Genomic DNA, 16,559 nt, shown 5'->3' on the forward strand with positions numbered 1-16,559 from the left:
GAGTTTTTTGAAAATCTATTTAGCCACAGAGAGAATAGTTCATGCCTGTGTTGTCAAAATACCTTCAGATGGTCCTCAAATAAACCCTGCTTATACCGTGGGTTAAATGTGTTGTCACATTTCCCTATGTGTCTAATGATGTAATGTCACCTTGACTCATTAGTTAATTCTTCTGTGATCGTAACTTGCTTATTCCTTTCATATGTTCTCAAGAGAGGGTTTTAATGCAGTGAGTTGACTAAAAATACAGACAGGTTCATTGAATTCTCTGGTAAAGAGTGCCTTTGAGGAGAGGTGATTACGTAGACTCTTCGTCTACTTTAGTTCCCCCACTCCACACACACATATCCTTTGGAAGTCAAACCACCTAGATTTATTGCAGTAAGTGAATCTTCATTTTGAAAACTGTGGTGCAATCTCTCCATGGAACTGTAGGGATGGGCAACTCACAAGTAAGCCTTTAAACTCTGTGAAACTGTGGTTTGTTTGTTAATGCCATTCTGTACCGATTATTCTTTATCCTGTTAAACATTGTTTTATATTTCATTAGGAATAAAAACAACCAGTAAACCTGTTTTTTCCCCATCCCTATTTTTTCCTTTAGGTCAATAGTGGGACGCAGATTCTGTTTTATTATTGGAACTTTATACCTGTATCGCTGCATTACAATGTATGTTACTACTCTACCTGTGCCTGGAATGCATTTCCAGTGTGCTCCAAAGGTCAGTACTTCCAAACTACCACTTAGAAGAAACCAGGCAAACAGTCATTGATCACTTACCCTTTATTATACGTTCTTCTAGACACTTTCCTATGTGTTAACTCAAATCTAGCATCTTTTCTATCTTTTATTTAGAGAGGAAGAAATTAAAATGTATTTATAAAATATATTTTGTGCTAAAAAAAAAATATTTTCTGCTAACTGAAAATTACCATTGGGGGTTTGACTGTACTTTGTTACCTTCTCATTTACTTATTCATTAATGCATTCATTCTACAGGCATTAAGCTTATGTACCAGGGATTGTAGTAACCCAAACAATGTCCCTCTTCTGGAGCTTATATTCTATTAGGGATGACAAATTATAAACAAAGTCATAATTTGTCACATGATGATAAGTCAGGTGATTGTCACATGGAGAGCAGCAGAGCTGAGTAAGGTGAAAGGGTGCTTGAGGGTTCTATTTGATATAGAGGTCAGGAAAGGCTTCTTTAATAACAAAGCATTTGGGCAGGAACCAAGACCAGGAAATGAGGCATGTGGATGGCATGAGAGCTCTAGGCTAAAACACTGCTTATTCACAGTGAATAAAGGAAGAGTAGGGAGGCCGGTGTGTCAGAGTGGAGTTGTGAAGGGTTGGGGTGTGCAGACCACAGATCACATAGGGTCTTGCAGTGCGGTATAGGAACTTCAGCCTTAGTGGTAGCAGTGGAAATAATGAGAAGTTGTTCAGTTCGGGATATAGGATATGCTAATAACTTGGATATGGTTTTGAGAGAAAGGAGTCAAGGATGACTCCAAGGTTTTTAGCAGCTGGAAAGAGAGAGTGGCCTTTGAGTGAGACAGTGCATGAGGATGTCTTCTGAAACCGTCCTAAGAAGGAATTACAGTTTATCCAGGAAGAGCGAGTTCTTGAGAGAGCTGTTAATCATCTCGGACTTCAGTGCACCCTGGTTTACAAAATGGAAAATTACAAATCATGTGCTTTCTGGACAAAGGAATGAAATCTAACATCATATTTTACTGAACACTAAGCAGATGTCTGAGGTGAAAGAAAAATCGAGCTTCTCTGAAAACGTCCACAGTCTCCCTCACCAAATATAGGTGTGGTTGAAGAAGCTATACTTTTCCAAAGCCGTCAAAGCAGAAAATGTCTGTAATTAAAACAGTGTACATATTGAATTTAAACACTGGCTGATTTTAGTGAAGCTAATTTAAGATGTGGGAGAAGTTCAGAAGTGTAATAAACACTTCTAAGGAGCTATTGCAATGTGTTAAATGGAGAAATGGCCACAGAAAAGAAGGCAAACCCATCTTAGTAACGGATGAGGTTTGCAGGATGAATTGCTATGATTACAGAAAGAAAGTAAATTAAAGATTGTCCTCCGTGGAAGAGTTGCAGTCTTCAGAAGCCACATCAGTGCTGTTGGATAGCCAAGCTACAAATAGTCATAGTGGAACCTCTGGTAACATCCTTACTAGTCATCTCCCAGGTTCACTTGTCGGGACCCCTTCCTGAAGCATAAGCAAACTATACATGCCTGAATCATGGTTCAGTAAAACAAACACAAATCACTTAGTTTGACTAGAGGTGAGGTGGTGTTATAGAACAGGCATCAGAGTTGCGTTCTGAATTTGGTTCGTCTGCTGGCTTTGGGTGCTGCTTAGATGTTTATGGTTACAAAGCTATTAGATAATCTACTTGTCTTCTGTGTTGCTGACTCTATAGAATGACCTTCATGACTATAAGGAATATCAGAACTTTGTATATGGAAACCACTCACTATGGAAAAGTGTCATATCTGTTATAGTAATTGATGCCTGTACAACTTGTAACTCACCAGACATGCTTACAAGAGCCATCATAGTGAAAGCTTTGCTTTCCTATTTTTCCAGTTGCCTTCTCCTTTATGTATCCTATGATTCACTTTTAATTTTTTGCTTAGAATTTGCTTTAATCTCCAATCCACAGAATGACAGTCGGACAATCTGTGTTCTTCAAAGTATGTTTAGATAAGTGTTAGCCCAGTTATTATAAAATGATTACATGAAATGATTTAGCTTTGCAAACCTATTTTTCCACATGCAAGAATGTTTGGCTGGGAGAGCAACATTCCCCTTCCCTGAGAAAGCCTTCTAGGGTGAGCTATCCCTCACCTTGGCCATAGGTGGCCAAACACCTACCTTTTTTTTTTTTTTTTTGAGACAGAGTTTTGCTCTTGTTGCCCAGGCTGGAGTGCAATGGTGCAATCTTGGCTCACCGCAACCTCCACCTCCCAGGTTCAAGCAATTCTCCTGCCTCAGTGTCCCAAGTAGCTGGGATTACAGGCATGTGCCTCCACACCTAGCTAGTGTTTTTTTGTTTGTTTGTTTGTTTTGTTTTTTTTGTTTGTTTTTAGTAGAGACAGAGTTTCTCCAGGTTGATCAGGTTGATCTCGAACTCTCGACCTCAGATACTTACCTTCTTAATGGAAGAAACAGTGTAGATGATAAGCTTTCCTGTTTGGCAGCAGCCAAGTTGGTCTCTCCTGTACCTGATGTACCACCCATTGCACTCCAGCCTGGGTGAAAGAGCAAGACCCTGTCTCAAAAGGTCTTTCTGTATTTCTCTCCCGTGTATTCTATTACATGATTTTTTTTCTGAGCATTATTCTTTGATTTTCTCAATCAGTTTGCTCTACACTCATCTGATCTGAATCCCCCACCCTATCTAGCCCCTCAATAATTCAGTATTCCAATTTTCTGTGCCTACAGTTTTGACCAACTCCTTCCTGTATGATTAAATTGTAATGGAGTACAAACCTCTCCAGCCCTTGGCCTAGCCCAGCATTGTTTCTCATGTCATCACAGCGGCTTTGTGGGGCTGCTGCACCTTGTCCAAAGGAGCTCTCCTAGCCTCCTGCCGTAGTACACAGGCTATTTCTTTAGGGATGTTTTTCCTAATCAAAGCTACTCGTTTTTAAAGCTGCCAGTACATCCCTAATCCATCATTTTCAAACCTATTTAAATTATTTAATGAGTTGCAACTCCTCTTCTTAATTGTAAATGTTTTGATCAGACATTAATACAGCTATGTGTCTGTCCACTTTAGGCTGCCCACCTAATACAAGGTACCAATACACTGTAGAGAATATTGGTAATGTGGTATGCAGCTGAATCAAATATTAACCATTCAAAACCCTCACTTCCCCCTGCAAAAAGGAAAGAAAGTAGCTTTGATCTGCTTTTTAGCACATAGCCATGGTGAAGTCATTGGTTATTAATATTTTTAAAAGCTTTGCCCAAGGACACACCACCACCAAGACATATTATTAGTAACATATTGAATAATTTAAAACATGTCAATAAAACTTGCCAATAAATGAATAAAACCCAGTTTGAGGAGCTGCTTCTTGGATTTTTTTTCACTTTTTAGGTTAAAAAGAAAAAAAAAATCACAACCTGGTGTCCTTTCTAAGAGTCACACAATTAGACTGAAACATGATTTTAGCCACTTGTAAATTCCCTTCTTAATCTTCTTGTGTCATTCAGCTTAATGGAGACTCTCAGGCAAAAGTACAACGGATTCTACGATTGATTTCTGGTGGTGGATTGTCCATAACTGGATCACATATCTTATGTGGAGACTTCCTCTTCAGCGGTCACACGGTTACGCTGACACTGACTTATTTGTTCATCAAAGAATGTAAGTAATAGCCCATTCCCACTGAACTGATAACTGTAGTGGGAGGGGTCCCTGGGCTCTGAAATTGACAGGAGCCCTTATTCTCTTGGGATTGATAAGCTGTGAAAGAGACAGGTGTGTGTGTGTGTGTGTGTGTGAGAATATGTGTGTGTGTGTGTGTGTGTGTGTATATATATATATAATTTCAACTAGTCATATGTGATTTGAACCCTGAAGGGTTAAAACCTGTCCCTGGCTTCTCTCTAGCATTTAACATGCCTCTAAAACATCTCCCTTCTTGGTTAGTACTTCTTAAGGTATGAAAATCTATCTTCATATTGGAATTAATTGTTAATTTTATTGCAAAAAGGATTGGTACATTCTAAAGACAGTTGTAATGACCTTTGCATTATTTGTAGGACACTTCCATTCTAGCATTCCAAATAATTCAGTTAATGTGTTCCTCTTTTTAAAACATTTCCAGGTCCCACTTTATTTTAATTTCATCATTTTCCAGGACTTTCTATGCTTTCATAGGAGTCTTCATGGACCATTTTGCCAATACTGATTATTTTCTTCTCAAGAAGAAATGTGGTGGCAAGAAATAAAAATCTTTCTATATTTATATGCTTAGTTCACATTATACAAAATCCTTGGGTTTTCTAGTAGGTTTTATGGCCAAAATCATGTCTATCATGTCTTATTCTTTGTAGGGTTGTACTGTTTTAGCTGCCCAGTAGATCCCATTTTTATATGTTTCTGAGGTTTTGTATATTTAGGCCTGTTACTTCAAAATCCTTTTGAAGTAATAATGCTTCTCCCTTCAGGTTTGCAAAGCTGGTTAGTATTACCCTTCATCTTTAGTTCCAAGTTACCTCATGCCAGTATTTTTTAGAGGTTTATCTTAATCCTTTTCACTGGACATATTTAAAAGGAGGTCTTTCAGCAGAGAGCAGCAGAAGGCAGCTTCCCATCCCCTGTCCTCCTTGCTCTTCCCTCCTCACTTGGCCCTTTTTTAATCCAAATGGGTTTATCCTAATTAAATGGTGGTGTGGAAGTCAAGGGTTATCTTCAGTGGTGCAGAAGTGAATTATTGCCCCTTTGATTACCTGGGGTATTTGGTTTAAGTTCTGCTGTGAGGGCAAGATGACAAAAGAGTTGAGGTTCTCTGTAGTAGATGAAGTCAAGTCTTTTTTTGTGAGAATTGTAGCACCTCTTTGTTGCTTCCTTTGTAAATTCTACATACAGACCTGCGGTAGGGAGAATATTGGGATACATGTGGGGTCTTCATACTTGACTTAAAAGTTGAAGCCTCTGCACCTTTTCCCTTATTTCTATTCTCACACTCTTGGGGTGGTGGGGTGGGTCCTGGATCTGTCTCTGCACCATCATCAGAGGATGGTCTCTTCCTTAAATTTACTCACTCCATTTCTAATATTGAGTTATTGGTTCTGGGGGGGTTGGGTGGAAGGATATATGTTGCTATGGTTCTAACTCTAATTTTGCCAAGGAAAGTTCCATCAGTGTGCAATGTAAGATCAGTCATTGTCTAGTCTAGATGTACATTTGAGTTTCGGATCTTCTCTCTAATCTGAGGATCATAAAAAACTTACAGAAGGAGATGGGGATGAGGGTGGAGGTGGGGAAGGGCATTTCAGAGTGAAGGCATTGTAGGTTTAAAGTAATAAAAACACCCCCAGGAAACTTAGATTCAGTTTTCTAAAATAACTGAAAACCAGCTGATATTAACTGTATTAGTCTGTTTTCACACTGCTGATAAAGACATAACCAAGACTGGGTAATTTATAAAGAAAAGTGGTTTAATGGACTCACAGTTTCATGTGGCCGAGGAGGCCTCACAATCATGGTGGAAGGCAAAAGCCACATCTTACATGGCAGCGAACAAGAGAGAATGAAAACCAAGCAAAAGGGGTTTCCCCTTATAAAACCATCAGATCTTGTGAGACTTATTTACCACCACAAGAACAGCATGGGGAAAACTACCCCCGTGATTCAGTTATCTCCCACCAGGTCCCTCCCACAACACATGAGAATTATGGGAGCTACAATTCAAGATGAGATTTGGGTGGGGACACAGCCAAACCATATCATTAACAATATTAGCAAATAGACATAATACTTAACTCTGTCCCAGGCACTATTCTAGGGCCTTGATGTAAATTAACTCATTTGATCCTTACAACCACCGTCTGAGGGATGCACTATTTTTTCCCATTTTTCAGATGAGTAAACTTAAGCATAGGGAAAGTGATTGGCCACAGTGCACAGCCATCATTTGGAGAAGCAGGTATTCAAGTTGAAGCAGGCTGAATCCAGAGATTTTGCTTTTAATTTCTTGGCTCTGTTTAGAACTTTGGAAATTCAAGCTGGCTGACTCTATTGTATTGCCAAGGAATAGTATACTGATCTATAAGCAGGGACATTGCTCATTATTGTACATTCTTTCACCTCAGAGCAACAGCAAGGCAACTTGTGATTGATTTTATACTTTAATGAAGGCCACTCAGCATGTAGAGACATTTTTCCCCAAGACATGATTTTGACTAGAGGTTTCTAAAATTGTGTAAATTTATATATAGCATGCAAGGAATACCATTTTGCTTTCTCCAATTTTTGGTGAGAAATAAAGGGATATATCTGTAATACTTAACACAAACTCAATTTTATAGTCAATTCTGTATGTAAGCAGAGCATTCCATGTTTATGTCTGCTTTTTTTCTAGGCAATTAGGAAAAACATTTATCTTCTAAATTATACTGTACGTTCTTGTTCTGAGTAAGCAGTGGTTCCAGTGGTTTCTTTGAAAAGTCTGCTTCTAGAATTAGATGCATCATTTATATATATATTTTTACTTTCCGCCTTTTGATCAGTTTGGACTCTTTCCTTCTTTGCTGTGCTGTCATGAGTAGATTTAAATTTAGTTGTGAGAGCACATGAAAATGGCACCAGGACCATTTTGGGGTTAACAAGGGAGGGCTTCATACAGTCGCGCAAATATTATAATTGAGGTGTAGATTCCTGATAAAATTAGCCTGGAGAAATCAGACTAGCTGTTAGTGCCAAACATCTGGCTAGTAGAGAACAGCTTTTTGGTTTTGCACATTGCCACCCTACCAAGTCCATTGTCTCTATTATTTAATGTCTCCTAGGGCTAGAATTCCACACAGACAGTGATGTTAACTACTATTTGTGTCATCATCTAGCTCATTGTTATCCCTAGAGGATGAATGAGAAAGTAAGAGGATTACCATTTTGCCATTTCTATTTCAAAACACCTTCTATTCAATCTTTTCTTTGGGTCAGCCAGTGTTCTCAGTTAATGAGTGGTGGGCCCAATGTGGTAGCATAATAGGAAATACATTTTTTTGAGAAAGCACTGCTGGGGTTTCCAGCCATTCCTAAAACCTCACTTGCAATTCCATGAGTAGTAAAAAGAAGATTCAGGCCACCTCTATACCTACTTCAGCTTTGCTTCTTGTGAATAAACAAATGCAAAATAGTTCTAGTTTGCCCAAACATTTTGAACTTCTAAGGTAAATGACCTGTATGTTGGGAAGCAGGATTGCTAAGAGACCTTAGTGAGTGCCATAGTTGTTTCTTACAGCTGGTAAGTAGAATGAACTTTTAAGTGGCCTTACCAGGAAGGCTGAGTCCATAAGTGAATGGTCAGGAATCCTAACCTTTACAGAGGGAATGTTTTATAGTTGCTATTGGCAATAACAGTGTAAAATTGCTGAGAATCAAAATACTGCTAGCCACAATGCCATTCCTTCTGAGGCCCTTACCCTACACATACCCCTGGAGAAATAATATAAATTTAAAACCTGAAATTACTCCTGTTTTCCCATTTCCCTCCTTATTTTCATAGACAACCACCTTTGCTTTTGACCCCTACTATCTTTCTTTCCAGTGGGAAAGTGGCTCCTTTATGTGAGCCAGTATGCAATTCCAGCCAACCTAATAAACAATTCTGTTCTCTTTCTTATGAAACAGCTTATTCACACGGGCAAGGCCTAGAATGTCTAGTGTTACCAGCTTCCCCAGTGAATGACTATTACGCCCACTGCCAGGGAGCCCCTCTGCCCACTCCTACTTGAGCAGATCCTGGGCAGTTCATAGTGACTCAGTTTACGTTATCAGTTTTCTCCTTCTGGTGGCCTCTTGATCCTGGGTTATTCTACTTAAGGTCGTTAGGACAGACTGTAATCATTATATTCATCTCTGGGAATCTTATTAACTCTGTAATTTTTCTGCTGTCCAGATTCGCCTCGTCACTTCTGGTGGTATCATTTAATCTGCTGGCTGCTGAGTGCTGCCGGGATCATCTGCATTCTTGTAGCACATGAACACTATACTGTCGATGTGATCATTGCTTATTATATCACAACACGACTGTTTTGGTGGTACCATTCAATGGCCAATGAAAAGGTGAGAGCAGTGAAGATGTTTGGATAATTTCTTTGCTTTGAATGCAGTGGACCCTTTTCATGTCGTGGGGTTTTAGATAGCTTAATGGGGATAACTGATGTTGCCACATTCACTTAAACATATGTCCATTACTACTTTTTAAAATAAAGCAAAGAACTTCACAAATATGAATGCCATTTATGGATAAAGATGCCATAAGGTTATGGAGCACAGTGCATCACTAACTCAGGTAATTTATACTAGAATGAAGAAATACATGTACTAAATTAAAATTTAGGAACCTTCTCTATAAAAGCATTGTAGTACAGCTGGGTAAGACATAATCCTTGCCTTCAACTTAAATTAATTTTAAGGAGAAGGTAACAGCAATTTTTTTTTAATTTTTTTTTTTTTTTTTGAGACAGTCTTGTTCTGTTGCCCAAGCTGGAGTACAGTGGTGCAATCTTGGCTTACTGCAACCTCCACCTTCCAAGTTCAAGCGATTCTTGTGCCTCAGCCTCCCAAATTGCTGGGATTACAGGTGCACCCCACCACGCCTGGCTAATTTTTATTCTGTATTTTTAGTAGAGACAGGGTTTCACCATGTTGGCCAGGCTGACCTTGAACTCCTGACCTCAAGTGATCCTCCTGCCTCAGCCTCCCAAAATGCCAGGATTACAGGCGCGAACCACTTTGCCAGGCTGATAGCAGCTATTGTTTAAAATCACAAACTAAATAGCTTATGAATGACTGGATTTGGTATATCCTCTGGTGATAATGGTGCTCTCTGGCTTCCCTTCCGATTCTTCCTCATTTGCTACTGCTGCTTCCTTGTTTCCAGATACCCTTTTCTTTCTTCTCCCATTCATACTTAAAGAGCTAGCTCAAATGGCACCTCTTTTTTCTGTAACTCTTGCTCTCTTCCTCTGGTCCTAAGGCAGAATTATTCCTCCCAGTCTCTGTCTTCTCCTAGTCTTGGTAAGTGTCCTTGGTATAATAGAGTTGGTCTGTGTACCATGACTTACTTATCTTTGAATAGACTTGCCATATTGTCAATTTGGAGAGTTTGTGAGCAATTGAAATATGACATTTCCAAAGGATCGACATCCAACTCTCAGTGTCCACTAATACATGCTTTTTCTATGGATTACTTTATTTCTCTTTGTAGCTCTGTTTCCTATTTTGTAGTCTCCTATTTCCATCTTCCTTCTTATACTTCCATCTAGTTGACTGCTGACAACACTGAACCAAAATTTTCATCTTTCCTCTTAAATATGTTCAACCTTCTGAGCTCTTCTTTCACTCTTTGACCCCTAGATTTGATCACTCACACATCCTGAAAATTATTCCTCCTGAGTAATTCTGACATCCATTCCCAGAGTCTCCATTCTTACTGGAATTGCAGGCAGAAGAAACTGCATGAGCCACAAAGGAAGGAAAGACACCTAGGTGTGTTAGGGGACCGGAATCATGGTAGAGTTAGAGAAAGGACATGAAAATCATTACTGCTATGTGATCTGAATTCTGTTTTCCTTAGGTTACAGTGAATGCCAATTTAAGAAAATAATTAGGATGCAAATTGAGAAAGGTATGTCTCATTTTACTTTTTTTCTACCATTTGCAGAACTTGAAGGTCTCTTCACAGACTAATTTCTTATCTCGAGCATGGTGGTTCCCCATCTTTTATTTTTTTGAGAAAAATGTACAAGGCTCAATTCCTTGCTGCTTTTCCTGGCCGCTGTCTTGGCCTCCTGGCTGCTTCAAATCATCATGCAAAAAGTATTCACGGGTTCAGAAGATTGGTGAAGACAATGAGAAATCGACCTGAGGAGCAAAACAAAGGCATCAGCTCTTACACCAAAAGAGTTAACGCTGTAACCAAAGGTATAGTTTTGTTTTTTATTTTAGGAGAACTGACTGGTAAATGAAGAAATGGACCAAATTTTGTGTAAATGAATAGAAAGATGAACAAAGTATTACCCTTGACTGCTTTTCTTCTTCATCTCGAGAAAGATACATTCTCTTGCAGCTCTTCATTCATTGGTGACAAGCCCCCACCCTGGGACTTTACTAATGAGCTTGTTAAAGAGGTGCCAAAGAACATATTCCTCCTTTCTTTATTCTTTCTCCACCAAAACCCTCTACTTCAGAATTTTTTCAGGATATTTTTCCTCCCAAGGTCAGAAGAATGTGTTAATATTTTAAATAAAATATTTGGATATCTACAGCCACTGTGTAAATAGAACAGCCTAATGTTGAGAGTGGTTTCTAGCATTAGGTTTAGCAAGGGGAAGATCCACAGGTTGTGCGTCAGCTTTGGGTGAATTTTGTTTCTACCCTGTCATGTGGAAAGTTAGGGTTGAGTCCAGGAGTGCACACTGCTACTGCCACCCAACGCGCTATGTATCACTTTTAATTTTTTGTTTTGTTTTGTTTTTAAAAGATCATTTTATCTTAAAAAGGAAAGCTGATCCAAGTAAACATGAAAGTATTTGACACACCCCACAGATTTTACATGTGTGTAAACGTTTCACTTTAAAATCTCTATGACAGATACACAGGAAACATGAGGTGGTTTCTGTTAATGAGTGGCCCTTGAGTACACACTTAGATGCTGTCTGCCCTGTAAATTTGGATCTGGTGCCCCAGGGCAGTCAACTCTTCTAGCATAGGCTGAAAACACATGTGTGTCAGCTGAGGCTCATGCCACTTGGGGAATGAGCCTGTTTCCCTTCCAGGCCAGGCCCTGGTGTGAGATCAATTTTAGGGCTCCTAATTGGAGCACAGAAATATATTTGGTCAAATTTAATTGAAGGTGATTTCTTCCTTTTTATGTTGTACTTTATGGAAAAATCAAGATGGAACCTGAAAGTTAATGTATCCTTGCTAAAAATGTGTCCTTGCTTTTAGCAAGAGACTCAGCTTCTCATAACTAGTCCTAAGGACATATGCCACAATTGAGTAATTTTACTTCTACCCTGTGAAAATAACATGGTGCTGCACTATAATATACTCTCGGAATCAGTGTGTTAGTTACAGCTACACAGTGAAGGGGGATAACTGTTTCTAAATTTCTTTAAGGTGATGCCAAAAAAATGGATTAAAAAAATCTGATCAGATTTAATGTTATCAGATTTAGTGCATTATTTAATGCTATTGGATCTTTTGGATAATTCTTGGCTTAATTTCTTAACTACTTTTGAAGGTTAATTTGCAAGACTTTTAGAAACCTTAGAAAAGTTTTAAGGTTGCAAAGTTATCAACACTAGGGCAGAGGGTGGAGAGGCCAATGCGGGTAGAAGGAGGCAGTTATGTTTATATTGAAGGTGAAATTTTTCTTTCATTTGGAATGGAAAACATTCCCAAATTTATCATTATAAACTAGTCAGCCTTGACTGCACAAAATTGACCTTTAAATTGCTTGAGAAAAGCACAATGCAAATCGTTCAGAAGGGTCAACATCCTTCGGTGCTAAAATCTTCTGTATGTTTTCAGAATGGCTTTTTCTGTGTATCATAGAATAATCACTAAAGGAAAGGTAGTTGAATTTAATGTCATGAATCAAGACTCTTTAATTCAGTTATTTTAAACAAGAATTAAAACCCCAAACATTCTTGGCAGGCTTTGAAGCACTCTGAATTTTCCAGTATTTCTTATTAAATACACCAATAATAAACATATGCCTAGTTTACCTGATGAGTTTAGACATAATTCTATATAATGTTCACTTGTATTCATTTATGAAATAGCAAAACTTGTGCAAGAACAAGGTGTTCTGCTTGAAAACACTGATTTTTAAGTTCCTGTTGCCTGATTATAAAGAAAATAATCTGACACAGAAGCCTGGATTTTGCTCTCCTAACACTGGTGTTTTCCTTGAGCCTCTAATTCAAATAAGACAAATTGATACACCTTACAGCCTTATTCAGCTGTGTCTGGATAACCCACCTTTCGTCTATTGAATAAAAAAAAGTGTTTAAACTTAATAAATAAATAAAAAATTGTGTACCAATTACTACAGACCCCCTGAAACAGTAAGCCTTGGATTTTAGTCAAGTAATCCAGTTTTTTAATCTAAAAAAAAACCCATCACCTTTTAAAGAACTTTAAAAACACCTGTGATGCCAGTGTGGCCACTGCCACTGCCATGTCTTTACACGCATGTGCCGTATAGCTCTGTCATTCAGTTGAGGAAGTCCATGGTTTGCAAATAAGGGTAGGAGAATCAAAATTTCAGGATGGGGAAAAAAAAAAAAAAAAACATAGTAAAACCCATTTACATATAGGAAAGAAAACTTGACCTTCAACCCAGTGTGCCAGTTTGGGATATAAAACAAGTATGATCTTGCCTTTGAAATCATAAATGTTTGGAGCACCTATTCTTTGCCAGTTAAGATACATATCTTATTTTCCCTTTTTTTGTTTTTAAGTCTGTGTTCCTGTTGAAGGTTTTCCTGTAATTTAGGTTGTCTGTGAAATACCTATAACATATAATTCCTACAGAGTATGCCACATTTTTTTCTAAATGATTTCAAATGAAGTTCTCTCAGATCCTATCATTGAACTCGTCCACTAGATCTGAAAATAAAGCATCCTTTCCCGAGTCCACTTGAACTAATTGTGAATTTGTTACTTAACTTACTGGCATCTTGGGAAACAAGTTTTGCTGTGGAAGGAAGGCTGTTCTGAGAGTGAGCATTGAGTCTACTCTGGTTTGTGGATGACATTGCATTAGGGTTCTTTGCTGTATTACCAGTGCCCCCTTGTGGCAATATACTTTATGACTAGGAATGCAAACACCACTTTTAAAAGCCTGTTTTCAAGTTTTTGAAAGGCATTTGTTTTCTGTTATGTGTGCCAATAATCTGAAAGTATCATGTGAAAAGAATTATTTTAAAAGCATTTTAAACCTTTCCCAAAGGTAAAATGTGCACAGATGATAGGCACGTGTAATTCTAACCTTTTATCCATTTGATCAAAGAAAATTTGTAGAACATTTTTACCTCTCATGATCACAATCATTAGTGTCTCCCTTTATAACGATCTATATTTTGTTTACTTTGAAACACCAAATTTGTTGTCTTGGTTTGTTTTTTACATGACAGAACTCATGCAGTTTCTTTTTTCATTGAAAGTTCATATCTTGCCCCTTAAATAGTTTGAACATTTCTTTCTTAATTATTTTTTGTTTTTGTTCTGCACTGTAAAACTGATTAAAACTTTAAGCCAATCTTAATGCACTAGCCTCTGTAGTGTAAGAAAGTGTGACAAGGAATTTCTTAATGAGTTTACATGTTTAAATCAAGCATATTATAAGTTATATGCCATGTGTTGAAGGCTTTTCTATTTATATATATAAAGATTTTTAGTATTTGTTTTTAATGTCCTTGTGTTGCAATAATTTAATACCTTTGACTCAGTTGCTGAAAATATTTCTTCTATAAAGAAGTGCTCTTGACTTCAATACCCAAACACTGAAAATCATGTCAATGGTACCCAAAGATAAGTTTTTATACAGATACACACCTTATAAGTTCTGATTTATTTTCTTACTCCTTAATCTATGCTATGTTCTAAATAAATCATGAATGAGAAGAGTGCTTTATTGTGGAATTATTTAAAACTGTCCTTTAAAAGAAAAAGAGGAAATGATGAACAAAAACTAATCTAATTGCCAAGTTGGAATTCATTGTTTAATTTACCTCCTATGCAATGATTAATGCTGCAAAACGTATGGTTATGTTACCGTATATTCACAAAAGAAATATTATTACAAGGTTTCAGAGGTAGCCAATTGCATTCTTTTGGAAATTTACTGTACTGTTTCAATGTGTTAAGTGCCTTGTTGTAAAGTAAAATTTTAAGTCTAGAATTCATTATTTTCCTGACATATATTTTTCATTATATCTACTGTATGCTATTGTGATAGTTTTATGAAATGCTTACATTTTAATCAAATATGTAAATTTCAGAAGCTCTTTTCTCCTGCCCACCAGTACCTTAATCATTGGTTTATCACATTGGATTCAAATTCAGGTTCCTTTTTTGATAAAGAGGAAATTTGTTTTCCATGCTTGTGATTTTGTGTTTGTAAACATTTCAGGAGGAATTTAGGAGTGTAACTATAGTTTATACTTCTAAAATGTTGTCTTACATTTACATTTTTAAGTGCCTAATTGTTGAAACTGATTTATGTTTCTCTTCTAAAGGGGATATGTGTACATGGTTTCTAATCTCTTTGGTTTTGCTTTTTTAAAAATGCAAGAGCCTATACTTTGTATTTACCTAATAAACCACAATGACATCAACAGTCTTTTCAAAATTATTACTGTTTCTTTCCATTTACAAAATGTGTCATTTTTAAAAGAGTTCTAGTTTTAGAGTACTTGTTAAAACCACAAGAGGGATATTTTCTTCAAAGACTATTTTTAAAATAAAGTAATAACTTTCAATTAATGGATTTAAGGTGAAAAATAATTCAGAACAATACAAGGTCATTCATGGAGAAGAAAATCACAAATTCCATGATTCTGATTTTCACTGTTCACAAGAGGACAAAGTCACTCATGAAAAGCAGACCCTTTCTGTCACTAGGTCTCCTTATGCCTTCACAAGACAGAAGCCTAAGGTAATGTCCTCAACTGGAGTTTGCTAGACATTGCAACAGCAAGGTGCAGAAAGTTGGTTTTGAACCTGCTGATGACAAATGCCACTCCCTCCAAGATAAATTTTGTAAAAGCAATTCAGTGGGGTGAAGTGAATAGGATAAGATAATAAGGTTCAAAGAGTAAGTTACAGGAGATAGTCCACGCTTTATCCTTGGATTGTCTAGAAATGATAGAGCATAGATCAGAATAGTTTTTCTGCCACCTCCACTCAGACCTTGGATGAAAAGCTCATCACAGTGATGTTCTGATTATCCTGTGGAAACACTGGCATGCTGATTTTGCTGGCCATATAGCTTCAAAGGCTGCCCTTATCTAGAATGCAGTGTGCAAGAAACTAATGTGAACTCTTGTTTGTCGTGCAAGGGACTAACAGGAACTTTTACTAAGGGGCTAATTCATTCTGGGTTCCATTTGTTTTCTTCATACAAAAGCTCTTGAGTGTGCCTCCTATGAGAGAATAAAACTCTCTGGGCATTTTTGAAAGTGCTGAGGATAGTGAAGTCTTTTATAGTAGTACTCTGTCTCTTACTCCAATAAGGAATCAATAGGAACTTTACAACTGCAGTTAAAGTGGCATTTTCAATCACACTAATCATGGGCGAGTTTCATAAGTAATAAAACCACTTTGAAACAAAAAAGAATGGTGATCATTCATGCTTGGTTTGAGATCTCTACCTCACAGCTGTTGATTTTAGAATCAGAGTGTAGTGGTGTGTCCAAACAAGTTTTGCCACCAGGATTAGATGCTAGTCTCACTAGAAAGTGAATTTAAATTCACTTACTTCAACCCCCATCCCATCCCCACCACATTTAAAGGTAGCAAAGTATCATCTATATGATCCATATGCCTACTTAACGACGGACTCAGCTTCAAGTCTGTAAGGTTTTTTGATTGCAGGTCATTACAGTCTTGACCCTGCGCAATGCCTTCAGTCTCTTCAGATGATCATGCTATTAAGAGGTCACCACAACTTTTAATAAAGTTCATCTTCTCTGATATTTTGAATCTCCTGCTGAGACACAGGAAGACAGGAAACTAGACTATGTTCACAAACCATTTGAGTGATTCTGTGTGCCAT

At 37.6% G+C, this 16,559-nt stretch overlaps 1 protein-coding gene and 1 long non-coding RNA gene across 4 annotated transcripts in view; one reads left to right on the forward strand and one right to left on the reverse strand.

The window, feature by feature from the left end:
- Window positions 1–15,137, forward strand: part of SGMS2 (sphingomyelin synthase 2) — a 90,973-nt gene extending 75,836 nt beyond the window's left edge. For all 3 annotated transcript variants that reach the window (XM_037990655.2, XM_037990657.2, XM_037990666.2), the window contains 4 exons: window positions 605–722; window positions 4,252–4,405; window positions 8,667–8,833; window positions 10,437–15,137. In XM_037990655.2, the coding sequence (XP_037846583.1) occupies window positions 605–722; window positions 4,252–4,405; window positions 8,667–8,833; window positions 10,437–10,640 (643 nt within the window). In that variant the 3' untranslated portion in view covers window positions 10,641–15,137. The remainder of the gene's footprint in view (window positions 1–604; window positions 723–4,251; window positions 4,406–8,666; window positions 8,834–10,436) is intronic.
- Window positions 10,516–16,559, reverse strand: part of LOC119621455 (uncharacterized) — an 82,107-nt gene continuing 76,063 nt past the window's right edge. Inside the window, exon 2 of the long non-coding RNA XR_005238010.2 lies at window positions 10,516–10,636. This is a non-coding gene — a long non-coding RNA (uncharacterized lncRNA). The remainder of the gene's footprint in view (window positions 10,637–16,559) is intronic.

This window comes from Chlorocebus sabaeus, chromosome 7 (genome assembly GCF_047675955.1).
Source record: "Chlorocebus sabaeus isolate Y175 chromosome 7, mChlSab1.0.hap1, whole genome shotgun sequence".
In the NCBI taxonomy this organism is placed as follows: Eukaryota; Metazoa; Chordata; class Mammalia; order Primates; family Cercopithecidae; genus Chlorocebus; species Chlorocebus sabaeus.